This window comes from Topomyia yanbarensis, chromosome 3, assembly GCF_030247195.1.
Source record: "Topomyia yanbarensis strain Yona2022 chromosome 3, ASM3024719v1, whole genome shotgun sequence".
Classification (NCBI taxonomy): domain Eukaryota; kingdom Metazoa; phylum Arthropoda; class Insecta; order Diptera; family Culicidae; genus Topomyia; species Topomyia yanbarensis.
Window position 1 is genome coordinate 129,848,723 of NC_080672.1, and position 27,206 is coordinate 129,875,928.

Below are 27,206 nucleotides of genomic sequence, written 5' to 3' on the forward strand. Positions count from 1 at the left end.
TGGTCTGTTCGAGTCGAACCAGGCGGGCATTCGTTTCGAGCAAACTTTATGAGGATAAATATTGCTTACGCCTTTATTGGCAGAGATTCTTTTCAACGAAATCCTAAAATACCTTCACTGGTATAACTACTCAGGATAGTAATAATAGAAAAATTAAGGGTTTGCCTGGTCCATAATGTAATGAATATGTATATTGACTAGAACAGGGATAATCGAGTTATATTATAAGATAGAGAAGAAACAGCACAGTTGTAGGAAAAGTATTCGCGAGTAAGGACTAATAATACTGCTAGTATGTTTACCGTTTCAATTAATAGTCGATTGATCCGCTTCAGACCTAGGAGACAAAAAGGAGATTAGGAAGAGACAGAAGCGGATTCAATGCGAAATTTGCCAATATGACGTTGACCTCAAGGCGATGGTAGGATGATTTTCCATAGGATGACAGACTAGATGACACGACGTTATATGCTCTAAACTTGCGCCAAATAGTTTGTATGTATGTATGAATGTAAGCCCGTATGTATGCCTGTATGCATGAATGTGTATAGGAGCAATGTATCCCTGAGCAACATGGAAGGACACCTCTGAGCCGCCAAAACGCTCATGGGAAGCCGGGTGCGCGGTCATAGGTGTGACCATAAAGCACTGCACACACTGTCAAGTGCAACGGATAGACGGTAGGTGTACAGTTAATGCACATAGGTTGCAGAAATAGGTTGTTGAGACAGCCCGATTGTACACTGATAAATAACAATAACAATAAAATAACAATAACTTTCCGTAGGCATCTGTCCTTTCCGAGTGCTTATCACCCACGCCAGAGAGGTCACACTAACCCTAGATATCGAAGCCTTCAACACATGGACCGGAACCAACGGCTTTACTTCACTTTTGAGGAAAACGTTACGTAGATTTTTCACATCAGAAATTCGGTTGGGATTGAACCCAGACCCACTGGGGTGAGTGGGGGAGAATCTTGCCACTCAATTACCGGCGCCATCAATTCATGCGACTACGAATGATAATTTTCAATTTTGTCTTTTCAAACCAACAGATCTATTCTGCATTACAACGGAACGCTTTTTTGAATAAATATGATATGCATTCTCAATAACGACAGCAATAGCAAACGGGTATCAGATTCGATCGAACGCTATTCGTTCGAAAAATCAATCCGTCGTAATGCAGAATAAGGCTGCATATCAACTATTTTTAATTCGTTTATTTGAGACGGGTCATAGCGGTAGCTTATCGGAGCCGTGGGTCTTTTATATGTTTACAATATAATATAAAAATATAAACAAATATTGTACAATAATGTTGGATGTCGTGCGCGCAACTTTTTATTGCAAGCGGAGACCTTCTTTTGTGGGGTCTGCTGTCACACTGTGTCAGGGGGGGTCTTTTAATTCCCTTTTGTTTTTCACGTCCAGGTCGAAGCCGACTTGGTGCCGGCGGTCAGATGTCTATCTCTGTTTCTTGCACTTATTGTCGACCAGTTGTAAATCCGTCGTCATTGTTATTACCTTCCTTGCCTATGTTACTTACAGTAGATTTTGGGGTTCTGGATGCTTCTTTTGCGGTTGTCATTATGGTCTGAACAGCTGCCAAAAATTTGGCCATCGTACGTGGTTCAGGCATTGGTGTTGAACACTCACACTGTTTTGGGTTGGTTTGCCGTACAAGAGTTGGCAATCGGTTGAGATACGTTTTCCTCTGCATCATACGCGCAAGGTTGTCCGTAATATGCTGTCTAATTACCAGAGCCTAAAAAAATTGACATTTCTACGTGAACTTGAAAGAAAACAAAATTCGCTGCGATGAATGAAATGTTTGCTTCGTTTCTCTCGTCATTCGTTCTCCCGACGCAGCGCAGTCAGGTTCGAACATGTTCGGTTTCAGAAGCAAAGTGAATTTTGTTTCTATGCTAGCTCTGAGAGGGATTATTGAGCAAAAGTGCACCAGATATAGATTACACAGTTCACTTAGGCTGGAAAATGTAGAAGATGCTAACTTCTGCCTTCAAACTGTCGACATAATAACAAATGAATGCTTTGGTTGGTTAATGAATTTATATTTCCTCTGCACTCAAGCATTCGATTCTGCATGAAATTTCAGTCAGTTGGAAAGTGAATGAATGAGGGAGGCGTTGAATCTGAATGTCGATTTCGGTAAATGCAAGCAGAAATAGGTAACTGATTTTGAAATTTCGTGGCTCTGCTAATTACATGTAGGAGTTTGCCCCTCATGGGTGCATAGCATAGTTTGTTTGATAGTAGTTCCGTGGGTTTTGAATTTTATTGACAAATAGGAGGGTACGGGCTTTTCGATCCGCATTCTCATTACAAAAACGCAGTTAGGAGTATCCGGGATGAAGTTTGTCCAAGTATTAGGTGTAAGGGATTTTATTTCTCCGTATTGCAACATGCTTTTTATAATTGGATCAGGAGGGGTACGAGGCGATAAATCATACAGCGTTACATCTATATATTCATTTTCAATATATACGGTAATCTTAATTCCAACGTTGTTACTTTCAACCACGTGTTTTAAGTTGTTCTACAAAACGAAACGCTCGGCTTGTACTAACGTATTGAACTATATTAACGCTGCATTGCGAAGATGATACTGAAGGTACACGATTTTCGTAAGCCCAAGTTGCATTTTTACCTTCCGAAGGCGTTCCACTTCACAGAAACTCAGTCGTCTAGAACAAAATTTAAAGTCGTTTAAAGTTTTTCGTCGACTTGGTCACATGATGACAAAAATAATCCGATGTTGCTTTTGTTCTTGAGACAATGCGCACTAAAATGCATAGGCTGTTCACTTGGCTCGATTGTAGGTCTGACTGCGGCAGAGGTAGAAAGTAGACTGAATATTAGCGCATTTACCCAAAATTCCACGCGGCCCTTCTCGACCGCGCTTCATAAAAAAACCGCGCTTAGCTGATCTGTCATAGGGCCGATTTCTTCACCCTCGCTTAGCGCTTAAGCCAGGTTTAAAAGTACTGGTGAACCTGGTTTAAAAGTTAAGCGAGAGTGAAGGAATCGGCCCATAATGTCGCAAATTTGCATAACGAAGGGCTGAATGAGAGCACAAGTTGTTTCAAAAATCAGCACTGCGTTATGCATGAATATATCAGATGCAAATGGTGCTAAATTCATCACGTTCAGTAAAATTCAAAAATTCTTTTTGGATTACAGAATTGAGAAAATTGGTTTAATGAGCTATACTTATCATTCAAATTCTGTTTTAAAAATTATTTTTGCGTCAAAACCAAAATGGGAGGCTTATTACTACCGTAAATAGGAAATACAAGTACTACCCTCTAAGAACGGTTGGTTTCAAAATCGTCCAATGAAGGACGTTCGTTGGACCAATTTGGACAACGTCCAAATAACCGTTCAACGAACGTCCATCGTTGGACCCGTGTTGAACGATTTTGAAAAAATTTTTTGGACGTCTCAGTGGGTAGTTACACCAAAAACTTACTGGCAACCTTAGAACGGCCTTTGGTAAGCAGTTGGTGCAACGTGTACGTTTCTGTGAATGTCTCACTATCAATTTGTACCGTTTTGTTAGCATCGGTGTAATTTATTTACTACCAGATCGTAAGAGTGACCTAGTCAGTGCTAAAAACCATATCGATTGATGCTGTTTTTCTTACCTTGGAAGTAATGATTGCGCATTATTGTTTGGATACTATAATCAGCTTGACCTCATTTGGCACACACATGACAATGTCGCACCTGTAGTCAACGTGCTTCGCTCTTATATTTCTACAGCTTGCGCTGCACTATTGGATGAATTCAGCTTCAACTGTCACACACAAATTAATAGCATTGAAAATCGTTAAGGTCGTGGTCTTATTGAATGAGACAGGACTAGCCGACAGAACCACAAACCTGCTGTATCCATTTCTGTGATTAATGCAAATCATCCTCCCGTAGATGTTATTATTAGCCAACTGCATATATATGCACCCGAACGTGTGCTTCGTGAACGAAACTTTTTGCTTTTGGAACATAGGAACTCTTTGTATGGTGGTCATGGCCCTATTCGCTTCATGTCTGTCGCATTCAACGAAGTGTTTGCGGATTTGGACTTCAACGTGTCATCTACTACCTTCAAGAACCGGCTCTTAAGGAGTTTTTGATTTGTATTTTATTGTAGTGTATGACATTTTATTGTACAGATTATCGAACCGAAAAAATGTGGAATTTTTTACGCCAATTTGAGAAGAGTTTACATGAGGCTTCACTCAAGCTGGTTTTTCCCCATCCTAATACTTAACCTGCTGACCGGCTAGAGGGCTTCATTTGTCCCTTACACAAAAAGGGACGCGGAACCTGCTGACTGGCTAGAGGGTTTCTTTTGTCCCTTATACGGAGTCCGCTAATTATCGAGTAATATCGCTCCTCAATTCGGCGTACAAAATTATATCACGTATTCTGTTCAACAGATTGAGGCCGTTGGAGGAGTCTTTCGTCGGCGAATACCAAGGTGATTTTCGTGAAGGCCGATCACCAACGGATCAAATGTTTATCCTGCGACAGATCCTAGATAAATTCCGGGAATACAACTTGCAGACACACCATCTGTTTATTGATTTCAAAGCGGCGTACGATTCAGTGAAAAGAAATGAGTTATGGCAGATAATGGTAAAACATGGTTTTCCGACGAAACTGATTAGGCTGATTCGTGCAACGCTGGATGGATCGAAATCGTCACTCGGTCGCATATGCTCCTAGGATTTGCGGACGATATTGATATCATTGAAATCGAACGGCGAGCCGTGGAAGAGGCATTCGTGCTAGGGGCAGATCACTTGTGCTGCATTTTTAAAAATCAGCGAAATTAAATGTATTTCTTTCCATCAAAATAGAAATTCATAATGCATTATGCGTTGCGTGCAATGTATTTTGCGTTGCGTGCAAGGCGTCAAAACCCTGCAAAAAACAGCCCTACATTCAACAAAACATCGAACAAAGTGGATCAGCGTAGGACGATTGTCAAGTAATCTTTTCTGCGAGGGAGTGCAAAGTTGATGCAAAAATGGAAATTAAATGCATTTTTTCTAAGTTTATGCAACTTTGTGTACCTTGGAATTCTAGTTGTTTGTGTATCTTGAAACGCTAGTGGCGCGCGATAATGATGTTACCCGCGAGGTGAAAAGGCATCTTGCAGCTGCAAATAGGGCTTTTTGCGGGCTTCGTACCCAGCTGAAGTCCCGTAGTTTGCAGACGAAGACAAAATTCGCGTTGTACGAGACATTGATAGTTCCGGTTGCCTTGTACGGCCATGAAACGTGGACGTTAAAGGAAGATGATCGTAGAGCGTTCGGTGTCTTCGAACGTAAGGTGCTGCGTACAATACTCGGCGGTAAAGAAGAAAATGGCATCTGGCGGTGTCGCATGAATCACAAGTTATACCAAGTATATAGTGTGGAAGTGGATATTGTCAAGCTAATAAAAAACGGCAGGCTGCGGTGGGCTGGTCATGTGGCACGAATGCCGGAAGAACGACAGGCGAAGATAATATTCAGTAGATAACCGGGAAGAGGCCGACGACTCCGTGGCAGGCCGCGTACACGATGGCTGTTTGCAGTGGAAGAGGACCTAAAAGCACTCAATGTCCAGGGTGACTGGAAGAGATTGGCCCAGGACCGGGTCCAGTGGAAGAGAATTCCTCACTCGGCGTAGATTCAACGAAGCGAAGTGTTGCCCATCAAGTAAGTATTTCATTAAGACCAGCAAGGTCAGATAAAATAAAAAAAATAAAAATAAAAAATACAGCCAAACGAGCATTAAGGTTTTGTGAGTGGAGTAGAAGTCCATGCAAAGCTAATGGGATCTTACGTGATGCCAAGTTACATTCATGGTTTCTGTCTTTGTCTCCGAAAGGCTGTGTATAAAGTGTCTGTAGTTCAGTCTATATTTTAAGAGCCATATAAGCGTTCCGTACGAAGTTCTATAGACGTATACGGGAATAATAGATCTTTCATTTGGTAGTAAGTTTGTGAATTTCCAAAACGGTCAGTTTTTCTCTCTCCGAAACACCTTATTTTTCAGAATTAAACTCGTGAACAAAAAAGTTAGTAGACGGTGGCTACATTCTTCCCGAAGGTATCAACGAAACCTTGGCTTGGAGAAATGGATGTAGGTCGGGGTTTCATTTGTGTGATGTTTCGGCTCATGTCCAATCACTACACGCTAGACGCTCGACAGTTATCACGATATCGAATACATGGTTTGGGACGCGTCGAGAATTGCTCCGCCAAATCTCAGCTATTGGATTCCCTTCGCACTTCAGGAAGAAGCAACCATAAGTTTGTATGAAGGAGCTCCTTAAGCTTATCGTTTTAAGTAATTTCGCGAACTTCATGTGAACTTTAAAATGAGCCTTTTAAGTTTGATCCGAACTTTTGGTTGCTTGGGCACCCCACGTCCCGGTTCAGGATGCACTAAGTCACGATCTCCCTTATGTCCCTCGTATACAGCTTCCCAAAAACCATCAGTATACAGATTAACCACAGACAAAATTAACTGACCCTTTTTTTTCCTTCCATTCTCAAAAGTGTCCTCTTCTGTCTGTACCGCACACCATCGATGGTTTGATGCTACTTCAAAGCAACACGAAACATCTGTCGTACAAGCTAACAAACATGAGACCTACATCACAAACATCACACGCGCAACTCGGTGTGTTGCCGATCCGCTCCTGAGCCATACTACAAAATCGTCTGAAGGAACCGGTTCGAGGCTTTTCAATTCATGATGTCTCGTGATGAAGGCCATCCGAATCTGTAATTGATGTCGTTGATCTCCCGATTTCCTGAAGATGAATGTTCATATTTTTCTTCTCACGTTCATCATTGTTCACTAGACTGCCCAGCAAAATAATGAAATTTTAAAAACTCAATCGGCTTACCACTGAGTCGATTCCTAGTCCCAGTAGGAGTGCTTGCTCCAAATTTGAAGCGAATCGGACACGTCTAGCTACTGGACCAACATACATAAAGTTTGAATAATTTTTTTCTACAAGTTACATGGAGATAACCCACTAGCTCACATATTAACTACTAAATTTCACTTTATGCATCAGATTACCAATGTAAGTGAAAATAAAAAAGGTATATTTTTTATCTACAACTTTGTCGAAGACTGCAAGTCAATCAGGTTTTGTTGGAAGTAGTTATTAAACTTTTAACGAAGTGATGTCTGAGTCAGTTTCCTGAATATCTTCCCGCAGCATATTAGGCCTTCCTGTGTTTTTACTAGTAAAGTGCTAAATTCAATAATCTCGTTAAAAAAGTCCTAGTTTACTACTACTCATAAAAATAGCTCTAATTGATCCCTCTAATCTAAAAAAATCCAGCCGCTCGCTCTAGTATGTCGTATTTCTAGTTTTAAGATGGTTGTAAAATTGTTCTCCCTGTTTTAATATAATTAATTATTCCAGTAATCTTTTTCGCTAAAAATTGTTCTAATTATCCAAAACCAAACATGATTGTTAAATAAATAATACTTTATTTCTAAGTGATTTTCAGTTAATATATCTCAATTTCTGGGGAATGGATTTCTGGACATTTGTTCACTCTGGGTACCGCTTTTCTTAGAAATGATTTCCACAGATGCTAGGAATGCCGTACAACCATCGCAGATCTAGAAAAGTCGTTAAAATATTGATATGCGTGGGAAAAAACAGGTCGAGGTAGTCTTAGTCTAAAATAGTTTTAGTTGAAATCTATCGATACATTTATTTGGGCAATAAAGACCTGAGAATTTGAACAAAACAAGTATGCACGACTATTCACTACGTTTAATAGGTATCGTTTGAACTACAAACACTTTATACACAGAGTAGCGAAGTGTCAAAATTGCAGCCAAACGAACTGTCACAAACTGTGCAACCAAACGACCATAAGGGTATTGTGAGGGGAAGCATGGGAAGAAATCCATGTTTAACTGTTTTGTCTCCGCAAGTCTGTGTATAAAGTTGCTGTAGTTTGTACGGGTGCAAACTTAAGAATACATTTCGTCATAGTTAAAAAAGCTCACTGAACAAGAGATCAATTTCGGTATGATCACTCACATATGCAAAAGACTGGCCGGACGAGACCACAGCAATAAACAGAGCGTGGAGAACTTTAACCTATGAATACGCTTCAACAGACGATATGTACATAATACATGTCATACGCAGGAAGAACGCTGGTCATAACATCTAATGTTGGTTAAAAAGGTTACTTTGAGTAGAAGGAGCTCCATTGGCAAAACCTGTTCCGATTCGATTATTTTGAACATTGGACGATGATGCGTTACAATTATTACCATTAGCAATCGGAGCATTCGGGCTTGTAGGACTGGAAATAGAAACAAAAATTTAATAGATTTCTGGACGTAGCTTTTGTGATTGAAATAACTTACACTAACTGAACGTGTGAAACATTTTTCAAATGGGCATTCACTGCCAGAGCTACAGAGTCATTCACCGAGAGCTGCAAATTTTCTTCTATTTTTCGCATTTTTTTGTTCAAATATACCTTAAGCACTTCATAATGATATTTGCAGCTACCGTGGCGCTTTCGTTTCGAAGAGGCTGACGCTCGCTCCAGTTCTTCTACCGCTTTCTGCAGCGCTGATTGATCGTCTAACGAGGAATTGAGCTGCATCTGCGACTTTATCGTGCCAAATTCCTCATTGGTGACGAAAGGGATCTCCAAAGATTCCATAAAAGTACTCATTTCCTCGTAATCCCTGCCCATCTGCACTGTACCTTTGACCAAGCGGTTCATCAATTTATTGTGATGGATGTAATTCTCCGATGAACGGGTGATAATTGCTGAGCATTTACTGCATTTCATAGCAAATGTAGAGTAGCAGCCGCTTACGTACTCCTGATAGGGCTTAAGCAGCCCACCCGGACAATGTTTAGAGTGCATGAATTGAGAATACGCAGCCCACTGGAGAAAATGATCAATTTCGATTATACGATAGCCTTTGAATTTTGGAATATCTTCGGCATCCATGCCATTCTGCGTAACACCGTGTAACTGTTGTCCATTTTGCACCATTCCCGGTGCAGCCTCCGAAATTCTCCGCTGATTAATTCGAGATTTTCTCGGCTGCGACGATTCTACAATAACAATGCAAACATAATTACTTACTTTACTTTTTACTAACACACATTTAAAGCTTACTTGGTCCAGGCGTTTTTCTGCCGTCCGGAGTAAGCATTTGTTTAGCATCTTCCTTTTTCTGGTGTTGTTGTATGGCTTGCAAATCATGCACAGACTTCCTTCTAGTCATCATTTTGCTAAATGTTGGCTTATTGTTTAGTTCGATGCTCTTAATCGTCAAGTTAGCTATTCTTTTCCGGAGTCCAACTCGTCACCCGTTAGGGCACGTAGGCGATAAGAAGTGCTGTTTGAAGATATTAGATTATTAGTTTAAATTACCGTTTAGAATTAATAAATATTATTAATTAATAAAAACAAACAGGTTCTAATAAAAAACTACCACTTGAATCAACGAATCGCCGCAGCAAAAAAAGCATTCAATGTAATCCCAAGCGTGCAATGCGAAAGAAATACAACGATAAAAAACACGAAATGTAAATAAAAATGGAAGGGCAGAGAAGAATAATGAACAAAGGAAAGCAAAAAAATGTCATTGAGTTTCAAGGGGGTATGACAGCGAATTTCTAACCACGAGCAGAGCTGCCATTTCTCACTTTATGGGTAACGAACTAGGGGTAGATCACTTGTGATGCGCATTTTAAAATATCAGCGAAATTAAATGCATTTTTGAAGTAGGACTAAGTTGACATAGATCTTTCATTAGGGCTTAAATCGCAAATGTAAACAAACAGCGTTTTCGCTATTATGACATTATGCGACAAAAATATTACAAGATTGAGGTGAAAATTAGTTAAAACGGTTTTTAATTCGATTTATAATTAAAGAAAACAAAACGGCGAAACATGCATTTTCTTCGAGATTTCGACTTAGGCCCTTTTTCTCATATGGAATATAAAGGCTAAACTTACATTTTTAGACAGAACCGGGGCGTATGGTTATTATTCACAAAATTATTCTTTAAACGGCAGTTCTATTATATAAATGATAAGCAATATCCACTATGATCATGTCTACTCTATAGTTATTGTACATAAACATTCGAATATTTCGATATGTTCATGAAATTCGGGGAAAAGATGCACGCGCTCTTTCATTTGCATTGGGTTTATATGCGCCCATTTGCTGAGCCCTATTAAAATGTATACTGTCAAGCTCGCCCATTTACCCAGCCCTACCCAGCAAGACAAAATCAGTTTAGTCCATTTACCGCGCCCTTCTGAAAATTGTGTTCACGGTTTAGCCCAAGGAGTTTTTATTCTCAGGTGATTCGATGCTCAAAAATGCCGATCAGCCATGTTGGTTTTAGAAACGACAGCTAACAACATTGTTTACTAGTTCTCTCCATATGTTTGCTTGGATTTCAGTTGGTAAACAAAGTTGTTCGCTGTCATTTTTCTTCCCCGCAGCCTGCTGCACACTTACCTCACTCCTCACCTACTTACTGACAAAGACGAATCACCTTAGAACTCTAATCACCTTGGTTTAGCCACAGAGAACAGACGTCCATCTTCAGCATTCAACTTGTGTAAAATCTCTAACGGTTTCGAAGGTAGTTTGGATATCTAAACCAGGTGCGCTACTGTCGTCATGTTTTTTTGTGGCTGAGTGCGACAGAATTGACAGCGGTTATTCCTCTACCCAGTTAAACTAGTCCGGAACCGATTCGGACTTCCAGCATGAATTCCAGCTCAAATGCGTCAACCGATAGAGTCGGAATCGGTTGTTTTCTTTGAGCTAGATTCCATGCTGAATCCATCCAGGATTTCGAAACGGTTCCGGAATCGATTTGACGGATTGTTGGGATAGGTTGGTGTGGCGGCGCTAGTGTTTTTCGTATATTAATTCAAATGTTTACACACGTTTTTTAAATATTTTTGTTCGATCATGGATGTCTGTTCTCTGTGGTTTAGCCCTTTCGCAAATGGTGGTTGCTGAAGGGCGAAATCACGACTGGAATGCAAATTGGGCGTAAGCATTTTTTTAGTTTCTACCCACTAAAAGCACATAGGAATTAAATTCTTTGTTATATTGTCATAAGGTTTAACCAAAGATGCTTCAGGGAAAACATGATCATAAAGTAATTTATACCTACAATAAAAATTACATTTAGAAAAGCATCGCCGAATATTGAAACTGATTTTTCTCCATTTGAGTACATTGCGACTTAGGCCCTAATGAAAAATCTGTGTCGAAGTCTTTGTTTTTGATATGTGGGTGCACTTCGCAAATTCTACAAAAATGTTATGTAACGAAAAGTGCTCAAATTTTAAACGCATATAATTCAGCCATCCCAAGACAAATTTTCAAATTTGCCCACATCGCACCGAAATATTTCTAAGAACAGATTTCAATCTAGGGGCAGATCACTTGTGATGCATTTTTAAAAATCAGCTAAATTAACCCATTCATGCCCATGTTGTTTGTGGACAACAACGTTTTTAAACAGTTATAACTTTTGATTGAGGCGAGATTTGCTCACAAAAACAAGTAAGGCTCATTAATGTGATTATTGCCTTTAATTTGAGTATTAACAATTACAAGGATCAGCTCTAGAACTGAAGTTATTGCAATTAGTCTGATTGGATTCCGATGGAGCAGTGCTGCCAAGGATAGTTTACGTAGACGACGGAAAATGATTTTTTCATATATCTTCGTTATGGTGTAATATTATTGAAAACTGATAAAACTTATCAATTTAGACTGTCGTTGGCTACGTTTTCTACGTAATTGGACTATTGTAATTATTCTAGGAGAATTGCATTGAGCATTACAAGGTAAAAGTTGACCAGCTTCAAGCACTGCCATGGAAGCACCTATCTTTATGAAAATAGGCTTTTCGTGTTTCTTGACCCAACTGTTTTCAAGGAAAAATAGTTTTGAAACCCTACATGCACTAGAAAAAAGTTGGACATGAAAGGGTTAAATGCATTTCTTTCCATCAAAATAGAAATTCGTAATGTATTTTGCGCTGCGTGCAATGTATTTTGCTTTGCGTGTAAGACGTCAAAACCCTACAAAAAATTAGCCCTACATTCAACAAAACGTCGAACAAAGTGAATCAGCGTAGGACGTTTGTTAAACAAACTTTTCTACGATTGAGTGCAAAGTTGATGCAAAAATGGAAATTAAATGATTTTTTTTTAATTTGATGCAAATTTGTTATACATTTCTATAGTGATCTGCCCCTAGATTTCAATAGATAAACCTAAGAATAGATAACAATAGATTTTTTGATATCATGGCATTAACCTAGTCAACCTAGTCAAAATATCGCGCATTTACACATATAAGATAGCGCTTCCCAAGTCCAGCACGACAGATTTGTGTACCTAGCGCGCTACGCTTCTATGAATGATGACCGGACAAGCTCAGTTGCCTGTTGAACGAAAGGAGGATTAGATCTCTGCGCTGTGTGTTTTCACAGCCAGTGTAGATGAGTTAGAAGCAGCGATGCTAGATTTACAGACATGTCTGTATTTTACAGACTTTTGATGGACTCCTACAGCGTAATCAGAAATCTACAGACTTTTAAAAGAGTAACAGTGTTTAACAAAATTGCACTAGAATAATTTTATCCGAATGCGAGTGATACCTTCTCAATAGTTTACTAATTTCAAGCTACTTTTAAAGTAATAACCTAGTGTAAATAGGATTTACAATCTGCCATCTACAGACCTTTTAATTATTCTTCTACAGACATACCACAAAATCATGTGGCATCGCCGGTTAGAAGTCCGTTACCTCGTCCGTTACACTGGCTGTGGAGGTACGCTACCCAGTGCCAGGGTTGTTAATCGATAATTAATCGTCATCGTCGATAACGTTAACCACCCGTCAACGTCATCGGAAACTCCGTTAACGATAATGTATCGTCGGATTCATTGTCATCGTCGATAATTCATCGATGGTTATCGCGATACATTTTGCGTTACTTTCCCGTTTATTGAAGTTGAAGTTGATGCGGTTAACTTTCAATTGTTTCGAGATAAATAACTATTGAAGGACATGTTGTTGGCAGTTGAAAATGAATAGTTTTAGAGATTTTTTATGCACAGGGGGGGGGGGGGTCCGACAATGTGCCAAAAAGGATTTTTGTCAACTTTTCAGGAGTGTTTTATAGTGAAGGGAAAGTTATTGGCAGTTGAAAATCAATAGTTTTGGACATTTTCAATACACAGGGGACTCGACGATGTGTCAAAATGAATTTTGTTCAACTTTTTCAACAACTATCAAAACCGTTTGGTGGGCTCTAGCCTACGTTCAAGTCAAATTCGAGTAAACTCTTTCTTTAGAATATTTTTCTTATCTTAGAGATGCAAAATATTCAATAATAAAAATACTGTACTGTAAGACCTCCTTAAGGGAATTTTTTACTAAATGATCAGAACGGGTTATGAGGCTTTGTCGAGGGACTAAAGAAGAATATTTTAACTGCTGCGGTTTATTAAAAAGTAAGAAAAAAATATGTTTGCGTTTCGACTTCGATTTTGTTAACGTTATCGTTTTATCAGCCTAAAATTCACCAAGAGGCCGACAAAAACGGGTCTTCACTGTATTCAAAAAACGACTAAAACTCTATTATCATGCCGTTTATAAATTACAGAAGGAAGCATGAAGCATCTTGTTACATAATGGAGAGAAGAAAGGGGAGGAGGGGAGAGATTCGAGCATTGGAAATATGTGTAAATGTGTAGTGTAATTTGTGAATAATAGTGGTTTAGTAATTTTTCCAATATATGTTTTTGTTTACTAATTATACAATAGCTCAAAATTTATTTTCTTCATGGTAAAAACAATTTTGATCACCTTACTGTGCACCAACTTACTCGAAAAGTTGAAAAAAAACATTTTGACACATCGTCGGACCCTTCTGCGTATTGAAAATGTCCAAAATTATTGATTTTCAACTACCAACAACTTTTCCTTCAATATAATACACTTTCCCGGAAAGTTGAAAAAATTCATTTTGACGCATCGTCGGACCCCACTGCGCATAGAAAATGTCTAAAACTATTGATTTTCAACTGCCAACAACATGTCCTTCAATAACTAATTATTTCTAAACAATTGAAAGTTAACCGCATCAACTTCAACTCAAAAGTAACGCAAAACATATCGCGATAACCGATGAACCGACGATGACGATGAGTACGACGATCAGAGTTAAAAATAATCGAAGCTCTTTTTTGACGGCTGAAAATGAACCTGACGCGAATCGCGGTGAATAGAAAAAATATTCATTCACATATCCATCCTTATTCATTCAGTTGAATATCGTACAATATATTCATTTCACTAATTATCTAGGAAAAAGTTTTCAAATGCCGGTAAAGCATATGAAACAACAATCATCATCGCTTACATTGTGCCAGGGCCTACTTTGATGTGTTTGATTCGTTGCTGAACGGTCGCTTTGTGTAATAATCGGAGACGAATGAAAATCTGTATGGATGAATGGGCGGTTTGTTCGTTTGACGTTTTCAGCTGCGTCACTGAATGTTGAAAATGAATGCGGCTGAATATAATCAATTTTCATTCAATGAATTTGAATATTTTTAACTCTGACGACGATACAATTATCGACGATGACGATGAAGGTGATGATACATTATCGTTAACGGAGTTTCCGATGACGATACATTATCATTAAAGAGTAACGCCGATAAATTATCGTGAAAAATTATCGTATTAACAACCCTGCCCAGTACCATCCAACACGTGACTGAGTTTGTCCGTTCAAACACTATGCTTTCTTTTATGTTGTGCTCGTTTCCAGCACACTTTTATGTATAATATCGAACACAATTATTCGTACACAAAATCGCTTGTACATTCGAGCTCCATTTGCAAACACGGTTAACATAGTGTCGTAGTACTAGTTGTCTCTTTAGCTCTACTCATCATCAGCGTTGGCTCATTTTGCTTTATGCGCTTGGGTTCAAGGTTTGAGGCGAATGCGTAGGTAGGTATATCTGATTTGTTTGTTAGCGGTTGCATGCGTAACCTGCATGATAGCAATCTGTGCGTTCGATGAGCAAAGAGGAAAACTTTCTTAGCAACAAATTTACGTGGATCGCTAGAAAGCACAACGAAAGTTTATTATTTACGTTCGATCAATTAATTGATTCATTTCCACATCACATGATTCATTTCCACTCGGCCTATCCAATTTTGGCTCGGCTAATAAGTCCACACTATACAAAGCATATTAATGAATGAAAACACTACCACTAAAAAAACCGACCCTACACGAGCGGAAATATTGGCAATAAATCATATATTGATGGTGTAAGATCATCTTGAAAATATTGATTCTGTGAAGTTTAAATGGGATTGATGGATTGAAGCAATCTTGTCAATATATTTATTGAAAATATTTCTGTCTCGTGTAGGTTCCGCTTAAGTCCATATGTAAAATTGTTTTCGATTCTTGTATATTTTTAGTTTCGATATATGATAAAGACCACTGCATTCGCTACACTGAAAATAATCGACACAATAAAACCATATGCAATAGACCTTTCTTGTTAGACCTAACCCCCACTTTTTAAATTTTCTTTCAATAGATATCACATTTCTAAGAACATTTCTGCTAAAACAAGATTTTAAGAACCTTCCCTAATTTTTTTATGATATTAATAAAATTAAAAAATGCAAGAATGTTGAATATTTTTTTCACCAAATCAAGAATGGTGAGACTCGCAATATCTGTTTCGGCTGCACTGTTTTGCAAATTTTCGGCTGTGTTATCGACAACACTGCAAATGAAGTGGTGAATCAGGATACTGCATTCATTTTCGACTTGAAACAAACTGAGTGAACACTGTCCTGTCAAATTTTTGTTAAAAGCTAAGGTTAAGAGAAACATTTTTAAAAACTTTATCGATACACAAATGAAATCAAATGCATATGCTACAAGTGTTATTTGGATAGCTAATACCCGATTATGCTGACACGATTTGTGTAATCTGCGTAACACGGAGTGTTCTTTCAAATTGTCATAATGCGCGAATGTACCGATATTACCAGCTGTGGATCTTACGTGTTCGAAGACAACTGCAAACAACTTCCTAGTACGGCTTTACCAGCGACCGGAAAAATATTATCGCCTAGCTAGAATTAATCAAAAGATCTCTATAGCCACTTACTCCCTCCCAGAACAGCGTTGACGACAACTATTGATCCATTGTTTGAAAATAATTATCTTACGCTGAGCGAACCGCATTCCAACTTGCCGTCTCAGCCTATTCGACATTAGGTTTCTGCATGAAATTCAATCTGAAAAATAGTGCTCGAGGCGGGTTTCGATTCCATTCAACGGCAATGCAAAGAACATCGTTTTTTCGAATATTTTTATATTGATCATCACGAGAAAAAATAATGAAAAATGGATGTAAGACACCCTAATGCAAATGCTAGTTTTCATTAAGGCACTAACCCCGTCCCGCAGTGCAGCATTGTCTGGGAATCCAAATCAGATGACTTGTAGAATACCCACACGAATGGTTTCGCTACGATCCTACAATTTAATGCAATAAGTAGATAGCACAAATAGTTAACAAAATTAATAAAACATTGGCGTACATGTACACTGCGTAGAGTGGCACATAATCGTCCCATGTGCATGCATATCTCGAGTCGAAACGACATCTTAATCGGTGGAAACTACATATAATCCTTACATGTGTAAAGTTTGATAATAATCTAATCGTTGACAAATTTGGCTAAATTGATGCCGGAATAAAATCTCAAAACATTTTTTTACTATTTTAAACAGAACTACTTTATTCTAGATTATGACGGTGTATGATACAGTCAAGAAATTGAAATGACGTATCAATTTCTTTTCTCTTTTTCTACACGATACATGCATAAAACGTGTGGAAATGTTACGTTACATAAAAAGGTGGGGCAAACAATGTTATATGTAAAATCGATGGTGCAATTTCTCAAGTATTTTTGAAATAGGAATCAAAAATTTTCGCTGAAATCTTCAAACCCGTTTTTCTCGGTTTCCACTAAATGTTACATACGTCCAGTGCGGCGCGAGGTGTTTTGTCGCTCGGGGCCAAACATTAAATTTGCTGCCCCTTTTACAACGAATTTTCAAAAAAGTTCAACTATGTCCCACCTTTTCACATGAAACGAATATGATAAAGGTATTAGAAAGGGTCTACACAAAAATGAACTTTTTCACATTTTGTTGTCAATATTTTGTCCTGGCGGTAGTGTTGCGCATAAATTTCCTCGCGAAAGGTGTGGCTACGACTCCGTTCACATGTTCGCTCCGCGCTCATGTCCTTTAATTATGGCAATAATTGGTGCCTAAAATTTTCTTGTTTAAGCAAAGAGACGGCATTCTTCATTTGGTTTATGACTACTGGTACACCTTCTATAAAATATTACATGTTAAAAAAACAGATAAAGGAATTAGGTAATACTTTCATGGAAATATTTAAGAGATGGCACTGCTTCAGTGGTGGTTATAGTGAATTTAAATGTATGGGAAAGATATTAAAACTTGGGATTTTGGAGAAACTATAATATTGTGGTTGTAAAATGAATACACATTTGATGCAGAAAAAATATGGGAACAGTTTGTAGAAGTTTATTTAGATACTTACTTGAAAAAGTTCATATAAAATCTAAAAAAACTGTTTGCGCCCATACATTTTACTCATTGGTTTCCACCAAGAAAAGTTGAAACTCTTTCTCTCACAACTCTCTGTTTCACTCGTTTTGACAGCAGATTCCCTGCTCATCGCAATCGGAATGTTTTCTTTTAGAATTTAAGCGCAAATGTAACAACCGATTCGAAAACCGATTCATTCAGGATGGGTTGTTGCCTTCGGTTGGAATTCCATCATAAATCAGCCCATATTCCAAATCTCACTCCGAATGTAATTTACTGGGATGCGGATATTTTATGGTACGGACATCTATGTATCGTCATAAATAAGTTCTAGTTTCATGTATATTGCCGCAAGATGTTTAAAATATGGAAAAGCGCACCCTATCATATAACGTAAGCAGAAACGACATAAACTACTCAATTGGACAAATCATTTTAAAATATTATTTTTGTGAGATCAACCTTTTTTTAAAATTCTCTAGCTAAACGTTCAGAGAAACATAATTTTCTTCTAACCCCTATCAAACCCATTTTATTTATAAACAATAACGTTTATCAATTTTTGGCTAAGGAAAGACTAGCTTACAAAACTAATTATTGAGACTATTAAATTTCATTTGAGCACTAGCACATATAAGTAATATTCATAGAACTGATGTAATTGCAATTTGTCTGGATAGATCCCGGTGAAACAGTGCTGTCAAGGACAGTGGGCATAACATAAATTTTTGATATCTTTATGATGGCTCGAATTATTATTGAAAACTGATAGACTCAATTAAGACCGTCTTTGACTACCTTTTCCATACTATTTGATTATAGTAATCATTGTAAGGGAATTGTATTGAGCATCGGATCATTAGACCGGTTCTCTTATCGACTATGCTGGACCAACGCACCTGATTTTTAACAGGAACGGAAACACCTTTCCAATGGAATTAAAAGATTGAAAATATTTACAAAGTATACTTTTTGAGTTAGACATTTAAAAACAAACAAGTTGTTTACAAAAAAAGTTCAATAACTTTGTAGTTGAGTTTTGATAGTTTGTGTAGAACGATTTTTTCCCCAAATACAACTCTCTATCACCGCTCGAGATTCTTAACCATGAACCAAACACTATATATATATGATAGTTCCCTGGTTTAATCCCAGCAAATTAGTCTGCATACTCCCACTACTTCAAGTTCGCTCGGAAATTAATCTCAGTTGAATCTTTTGAGACTGAGCAATATGTATATAATTTTGTTCGATTGCATCCGTCGTCTTGATCCCCTACTTTTTAACCCCCAAAATAATATAAATTCAAGCGTTTCATCCACACTTGATTTTGATGGTGATTATTGAAACTTGAAGAATTATTAAAAAATGAAATAGAAATTCGTTTAGTAGGAAATGCCGCCCCCTGATTTTGTCGCTCGGGGCGGTTGCCCCCTTCACGGATCAGCGCTTGATTGCTTGAATCCAAGTTTAGTTAATGTGTCATCAAGGCGCTTGTTCCAACAGCGCGCTGATTGGCGCAGTCCATATATGCTTTTCTGGAGTCGACATACTAGCTTCTCCTTCCCTTTTTCTTCGTATCCTGGTGGTTGTTGCATAAAAACCTCCTCATCAAGTACTCCGTAAAGGTAAGCGGTTTTTATGTCCAAATGTTTCACAATCATCTTGCGTTTAGCTGCTATTGTCAAAAACGTCCGAAACGTCGCGTGACGGGTAACTGGAGCGTAAACCTCCCCGAAATCTTCACCAGGTCTTTGCGAGTAGCCTTGAGCTACAACTCTAGCCTTGTGTTTTACAACGTTTCCATCCTCATTGCGTTTTAGCTTATACACCCACTTGGACCCTACCAGCTTTTGCCCCTTCGGCAACGGCACAAGTTCCCAAGTTTGGTTCCGATGGTGCGGTGCAAGCTCGTCTTCCATTGCGGCTCTCCATTCAACACTCTTCAATGCTTCTTTCAAATTAACGGGTTCCTGCGTAGCGCACGCCGCAGTGCCAACTGCATAGTCCAGCACGTAATCCTCAAGGTGTTGTGGTGGAACGCCACGTGTTTGTCGTTGCGAACGTCGGCAGTTTTCTTACTGCGAAGGCTCCACATCTTCAGCATCTTCAAAATCTTCAGCATCTGAAGCATCTTCTTTAAACGGGATCAACTCTATCTTCTTTTCACGGGAAACAGGACGTTCTTCGCTTGTAGAGCTCGACGTCGGGAAATCGACTGTCGAAGTACCATTCCCCAACTCGAGAAAGCGAGCATCACGACTTACGGTTATCAAATCAGTGTCGCAGTCTACAAATCGATATGCCTTTTGCTCCATAGAATACCCTACAAACTTTAACTTCCGTGATTTACTGTCTAACTTGCTGCGCTTCGGTTCTGGAACATGGTCATAGGCGTCGGTACCAAACACTCGAAGGTGTGCCAAATCCGGTTTTCGCCCCCACCAGAGCTCATAAGGAGTTTGCTTCAGTGATCTTGACGGTAAACGGTTCTGCAGGTACGTTGCAGTCAGAACAGCTTCTCCCCAATAACGCTTTTCCATACCAGCGTTGATAAGCATACAGGTAGCCATCTCCGTTATTGACCGATTCTTTCGCTCAGCCACGCCGTTTTGTTGAGGCGAATAAGGTGCTGTAAACTGCGGTTTGATTCCTTCTGCTCGGTAGAAAGCTTTTAATTCGTTATTATTAAATTCACCGCCGCCATCGGAACGGATTACCCGAACCTTCCTTCCAAATAAGGTATGTGTCCATCGCACGTAGTCTATAATCAGCTCCTTCGCCTCCGATTTATTCTTGAGCAAGTATGTAACTGTGAAGCGACTAAAGTCGTCGATCAGATGCATCACATAACGATTGCCGCTTGGTGTCGTTGTCTTCATTGGTCCGCATAGATCAGTATGCACGATGTCAAGAACTCGATCTGTTTTCCGTTCAGTGACCGGAGGGCAATCTGGCCGACTTTCCTTCCATACAGCACTCACACACAAGACGTAAACCACAGTCGCTTACCTTGATACCTGTAGCAAGACCCTCCTTAACGACTCGCTCAGCAGCGGCCCAATCTCTGTGGCCTAACCGCCGGTGCCACTGATGCTGGCAATTCACGTTATGCTCACCCGATGACGCTTTGTTTGATTCTTCGATCGTCCGCAAATAGTATAGACCACCGTAATGGAAGCCTGTTGCCACGACAGCTCCTCCTGCATCTATTATGCGACAACCATCAGTGCCAAAATTTATATTCAATTTCTTCTCTGCCAATTTGGCCACTGAAATTAAGCTGGTAGCCAGACCCGGCACGTATTTCACGTCATTCATTTCGATTCGCACCGGTTCATCGCGATCACCTACTCCACGTAGTATGCCACTACCCTCTCCAAGTATTTCGGTCTTCTTACCATCGGCAAACGTTATCCACCCACCGTCAAACTTTTTCAACGAATTAAAGAATTCACGATCGTTCGTCATATGGGCACTTGCCCCACTATCAATGATCCACGCGCGCGCTTTCACTTTATCCGCACCGGTAAACGCAACACTTCTTCCCTCACTTTGCACCGCTTTCGCCTTGGGAATTTCTTTTTCATTTCTTGCATTATTGTTTTCCTGAGACGATGCCTTGTACTTCCGGCAGTCACGGCGCAAGTGACCCGGCTTTTTACAGAAATGGCACACGCGGGTTTCTTTTGATTTGCTTTCCACTGAACGCATCGCTTTTTCAGGTTTCGAACCAACACTTTCGCGTTCTAAACGGCGATGGAACTCATCCATCAACTTCGATTTAACGATATCAACCGAAATATCTTCATCAGCACGGTTATCTAAAGCGGTCACGATTCCGTCGAACGAGGGAGGTAAACTACGCAAAATCATACATATTTTGGTGTCTTTGCCAAGTTCGGTACCCGCGGCATCCAACCGATCGAAAAGATCATCAACTTCACGCAAATGTTCTTCTAGATTAACACGCTCCGACAAATTAGACGAACATAACTTTTTCAGTAGAGAAACTCGCACCGACCGCGTCGTCTTTTGGTGGTACAATTTCAACGCCCCAAATACGTCACGCGCGAAAACACTGTTTTTCACAAGTGGCAATTGATTATCCTCTATCGATAGGATTATGGTTGCTTTTGCTTTTCGGTCAGCCTTGACCCACTCATCATTCCGGTCATCTTCATCCGGAACGTCTTCTTCAACTATATGCCACAAATCTTCTCGCTGCAACATCATCTCAATGCGCACCTTCCATGTCTGCCAATTAGTGCCATTAAGTTTCGTTATGGCAAACTTGGCTTCAGACATGATTTTTGATTCGTCACACGAACACAGCAAAAACGATTCCAGCAGCAAAAGCGTTTTTCTCGCTGCTTGCCGCTTGCAAGTCAACGCACACCAATACAAGCAACCACTTTTTAACTTCCGCGATACTCCGACCGACGCTATCGACCGGATTATTTTTACCACCGATTTTGTCTCACATCCGACCACTCACTGGGCCCATAACCTGATGGCGGGCACTAATGCAGAGTAGCAACTAGCGGAATATGCAACGGACGGGAATTCGGATTAAAAACCGGCAGACTAATAAACACGTGGACCTGAGTTTATACGAACAGGACTTTTATGCTTGCTTTTGTTTGAACGTGAAGCGCGAAACTATAATATTCTGTGTAGCAGTGTTGCCTGTTGGATTGACCTAACTGAGGGGTGCGTGGATGCGCGCACAAATAATAGTGAAGGTAATCATCGCTTTCCACACGTGCAATGTTTTTGCGTTTGTTAAACAATTTTTTTTGCGAGGCAGTGCAAAGCTGATGCAAAAATGGAAATTAAATGCATTTTTTTCAATTTGATGCAAATTTGTTATACATTCTTATGTCGTTTTCGATTGAGAACCTAGAAACTAACCCAGGTTAGTTGCTTCAAACGAACGTTTTTAATGAAACTGAGTTGGGTTCTCGCCAAACAGCAGTGGTGTGAGCGAACCCGAAATATATTTCAGGTTGGAACCCAACCCGGTTTTCAGTTCAGTGGCGCATAACCTAGGTTGGAAACTGGCTTCAAACAAACGGTTTGACAGCAGTTAGGTCCGAAACTGAGTTAGTTTCTGCTTCAAGCGAAAACGACATTAGAGTGATCTGCCCCTAGTTCCGGAATGAGTTTAACTGGGTTAGCGCCGCCACTGCATACGTCCATTTGAAAAATTACTCGAGAAATATCTGCGTCATCAAAAAAAATCTGCAGCTAAATAAAATTAAAAGTCTGCGAATTTGCAGACATGACTTCAAATCTGGCATCTCTGACAGAGACTGTCATTTGAATTTAGGATTTTACATGTTTGGTTAGAAACTTGTAATTCAAGAGTGCTGATTCAAATGGTCCTTAGTGACAAATGTAAACAAACTGAGTTATTTGCAGCGCAGCATGTGATTACAACATAGCTAACGAATACCGAAAACCAGGATTCATTATACCGAGTATTTATCAAAATAACAAGCATTATATAAAAAGTCGCAAAGTTTTCATGATCATATTTTGAAATTTTGCACTTGAGACCTTTTAAATTGAAAGGACCTATGTGTGAAACATTTCAAAACCTCTACAGCTGTTCATAGGTGCCATGCAAAAACGACGCATGATTCATTTCATTCTATGTTTTTCCCACTGCACATAGGTACCTAGTAAAAACGTCCTAAGCATCAAAATAAAAGAAATTATTTTCTTCTGTTTATGCGACGTATTTTCGAAGTTGAATTTAGAAAGTATAATAAATTAAATGATAATTGGAAAGCTTAGTTATTCTAAAGTAACATGCCATTCGTTGGTTTTAACCACTTCCAGCCAATGGTTTGTTAATATAAACTAAAGTTTTCCGCACTTTTTTTCTGCAAGACTTCTGTTAAATCCAGTGCAACTATTTACCATAGTAATGAAGAACATTCGTATTCCGGTGCTCATTTTGTCGAAAACTTTGAAGATATTCAATATTCGTCGTAAGAGGCACCTTTGCTGAAAAAAGCCTTATGTGCAGCGTCGTATGATTCTTAGGCCCGAAAAAAAGACCTATGTGAAAGGTCCTATAATTTTCAAAAGGACGCATCATTTTAAAGCGCTTAAAAACTACATTAGCAGTAAACATTTCATGTTTTTAGTATTATTTACCTAAAGAGCATAGTCCATAGACTATATTGGCATAATTGTTTCATCAAAACACATATTTGTTCTCTAATAGGGATTTGTTTTAGGTCCATGAAACTTCAGCCTCGTTTTTCTCAGTTCGAGCTCAATGTCACTTAGGACCTTTTGAATAAGTACTCTTGAATTCAAGAGTACTTATTCAAAAGGTCCTAAGTGACATTGAGCTCGAACTGAGAAAAACGAGGCTGAAGTTTCATGGACCTAAAACAAATCCCTATTAGAGAACAAATATGTGTTTTGATGAAACAATTATGCCAATATAGTCTATGGACTATGCTCTTTAGGTAAATAATACTAAAAACATGAAATGTTTACTGCTAATGTAGTTTTTAAGCGCTTTAAAATGATGCGTCCTTTTGAAAATTATAGGACCTTTCACATAGGTCTTTTTTTCGGGCCTAAGAATCATACGACGCTGCACATAAGGCTTTTTTCAGCAAAGGTGCCTCTTACGACGAATATTGAATATCTTCAAAGTTTTCGACAAAATGAGCACCGGAATACGAATGTTCTTCATTACTATGGTAAATAGTTGCACTGGATTTAACAGAAGTCTTGCAGAAAAAAAGTGCGGAAAACTTTAGTTTATATTAACAAACCATTGGCTGGAAGTGGTTAAAACCAACGAATGGCATGTTACTTTAGAATAACTAAGCTTTCCAATTATCATTTAATTTATTATACTTTCTAAATTCAACTTCGAAAATACGTCGCATAAACAGAAGAAAATAATTTCTTTTATTTTGATGCTTAGGACGTTTTTACTAGGTACCTATGTGCAGTGGGAAAAACATAGAATGAAATGAATCATGCGTCGTTTTTGCATGGCACCTATGAACAGCTGTAGAGGTTTTGAAATGTTTCACACATAGGTCCTTTCAATTTAAAAGGTCTCAAGTGCAAAATTTCAAAATATGATCATGAAAACTTTGCGACTTTTTATATAATGCTTGTTATTTTGATAAATACTCGGTATAATGAATCCTGGTTTTCGGTATTCGTTAGCTATGTTGTAATCACATGCTGCGCTGCAAATAACTCAGTTTGTTTACATTTGTCACTAAGGACTATTTGAATCAGCACTCTTGAATTATTGTAATTTATTAATTAATCACACGGTAACCTTCTAGTTTTACCATTACTCAGGTCAAGGATAACCTGCTAAAACTAAGTTAGTGAAGGCTGCATGGAACGCTTTTGTATAATAACTATTCCCAATAATTTAAGTGAATTGAATTTAGTTTTTTGAGCTGTGCTGTGGTGATGACATTTTTTTCAAAATTTAATAGGCTATTTCGAGCTAGAGGTTATTGTTTGATGAGTAAATAACAAATTGCTTATAACTACTGCTAGTATTTTTTTAGCACAAATAATGTATTCATCTGCAAGTCGATCAAAGACTCCATCACAACACAATCTAGTGTGGATAGACATGGAAATGAGTGGACTAGACGTGGATAATGATAAAATCCTAGAAGTTGCTTGCATAGTTACAAATAAAAACCTGGAATACTTGGAACCTGGGCTGAATTTGGTCATCCACGAACCAGAGTCGGTATTGCAATCAATGAATGAATGGTGCAAGGTGAACCATTCAAAAACTGGCCTTTTACAGGCGGTACGAGACTCGAGAATTGGTTTGTCTGATGCAGAGCAAACCATTCTGGATGTTGTAAAAAAACACTGTCCGGAAAAAGCATGTCCGCTGGCCGGTAACTCTGTATACATGGATAGAATGTTTCTTAGTCGATATATGCCCCGACTAAACGAGTTTCTACACTACCGCATTGTAGATGTTAGTTCGCTGAAGGAGCTTTGTAAACGTTGGAATGGTGCTATATTTTCTCGTGTCCCCCCAAAAGAGTTACGGCATCGTGCACTGGAAGACATTGAAGAAAGCATTAAGGAATTGCAGTACTATAGGCAATACATGTTTCAAGGAAACCAAACTTAGAGATGTTTAGTGCAGGTTTAGAATTTCACTCATCCACCCATTGTGTTCTAGAATTTTTAGCAAGGAGTAATAAAGAATTTAAGATTGTATTTTATTAAACTCATTTTCAAACGTTTACATGTTTTTAAATAGGTGTTTGATGTTAATCATGTATGTGTGTTTTTCAATTTACAAGAACGTGAGTCCCACTGCAATGGCGCCGGAAACCAATACCATAACGTAGCCAGTATTGTAAACCTCCTTAATACTCAGGAATTTTCCCAAATCCCAGAACAGATGGCGAACTCCGTTAGTTGCATGGAACGCTAACGGGTAAGATAGTGTAAACTTCAAAGCGAACAGTGTAGGCGCGTTCAGTCCCTCTAGCATGGTCAGATAATGAGTGGCGTCGTGAGGTAAAGCCAACGCCCCCAGTCCTAGGATCATAGCGTATCCGGCCAAAGCAACACCAGTCCCACGATGCGTGATCGAGAGCATACTGGTTAGTTGTGGAGCATAAATGGTCAAATGTGGCGATTGCGGGCGTTTAAGGCGAGCGTTTCGATCATCGTGTGATTCACCCTGAGGAACGACAGGCCGCACCGGTTTCAAAACAACGGTCCGCACGGCGAACAAGTGTGATGCCGGGCTCTGACCGAACAATAAGGTGCGTCGGCAAGCGTTTCTGGAAAATTACAGATAATTACCCGATTTGTTATCTAATCAGAATGGAGCAAAATTGTTTTGGACATGCACATGCAATACAAGTTGAATACAGGTACATTATTCATAGTTAGATTCAAAATAAATTTGCTAGTCTTGGTAGTTAAATGAACTAAAAACTAATTATAAAAGGTATCGATTTGTGTACAAATCTAGATAACTATTATTTTCATTGCAACATCTGATTCCTTTCTAACAGAATATTCGCAATGTACTCAATACGATTAAAAACTGAATTATGTAACAGTCAAACAAGAAAATCAAACTAAAAAATACAATTCGCTTACCTCAACATTAATGCTGCCATTACACGAATATATTTCTGCGACTAGTAAAATTATTTGCCAAGCAGAATAATTATTATTCAATCGAAGGGTGAAGAAAAGCAAAGTTTCTTAACGCAAAAATGACAATCCACGATTGCTAAGTTATTTTCTAAGCAATATTAGAAAAACATTCGAACCTGCAAGAATCATTTCGAACCAAGTTGAAATAAGTTCAGAGCCAGCAGAGCTGCCATTTATATCATTTATACAGATTTATAAAATCAGTTACAGATGATAATGTTT

The 27,206-nt window shown here is 38.9% G+C and overlaps 3 protein-coding genes across 5 annotated transcripts in view; 1 reads left to right on the plus strand and 2 right to left on the minus strand.

The window, feature by feature from the left end:
• Positions 1-7,564: 7,564 nt before the first annotated feature.
• Positions 7,565-27,206, minus strand: part of LOC131693941 (cx9C motif-containing protein 4) — a 48,302-nt gene continuing 28,660 nt past the window's right edge. The window contains exons 1-5 of one of the 3 annotated variants that reach the window (XR_009306367.1): positions 9,525-9,664; positions 9,206-9,428; positions 8,433-9,141; positions 8,098-8,368; positions 7,565-7,667 (exon numbers count right to left, since the gene is read on the minus strand). Coding sequence is in view for 2 of the 3 variants with exons in the window: in XM_058982220.1 (XP_058838203.1) it covers positions 8,230-8,368; positions 8,433-9,141; positions 9,206-9,317 (960 nt within the window). In the remaining variant the exon portion in view is untranslated. Of the gene's footprint in view, positions 7,668-7,687; positions 8,369-8,432; positions 9,142-9,205; positions 9,429-9,504; positions 9,665-27,206 lie in introns of those variants that run through there. The other 2 variants (XM_058982220.1, XM_058982221.1) reach the window with 2 other exon arrangements.
• On the plus strand, positions 25,076-26,038 carry LOC131693942 (oligoribonuclease). Its single transcript, XM_058982224.1, has 2 exons — positions 25,076-25,287; positions 25,346-26,038. Exons 1-2 carry the CDS (start codon positions 25,245-25,247, stop codon positions 25,933-25,935), a joined length of 633 nt encoding a protein of 210 aa, XP_058838207.1. The 5' UTR covers positions 25,076-25,244; the 3' UTR covers positions 25,936-26,038.
• LOC131693943 (succinate dehydrogenase cytochrome b560 subunit, mitochondrial-like) lies at positions 26,013-27,103 on the minus strand. The gene is made up of 2 exons (XM_058982225.1): positions 26,925-27,103; positions 26,013-26,599 (listed from the first exon to the last, which is right to left on the minus strand). Exons 1-2 carry the CDS (start codon positions 26,942-26,944, stop codon positions 26,104-26,106), a joined length of 516 nt encoding a protein of 171 aa, XP_058838208.1. The 5' UTR covers positions 26,945-27,103; the 3' UTR covers positions 26,013-26,103.

Coding starts and splice junctions, on each gene's coding strand:
- LOC131693942 (XM_058982224.1), top strand. CDS start 25,245: ATGACATTTTTTTCAAAATTTAATAGGCTATTTCGAGCTAGAG. Junction 25,288..25,345: donor TAGGCTATTTCGAGCTAGAG/GTTATTGTTTGA, acceptor GTATTTTTTTAG/CACAAATAATGTATTCATCT.
- LOC131693943 (XM_058982225.1), bottom strand. CDS start 26,944: ATGGCAGCATTAATGTTGAG. Junction 26,600..26,924: donor ATGGCAGCATTAATGTTGAG/GTAAGCGAATTG, acceptor GTAATTTTCCAG/AAACGCTTGCCGACGCACCT.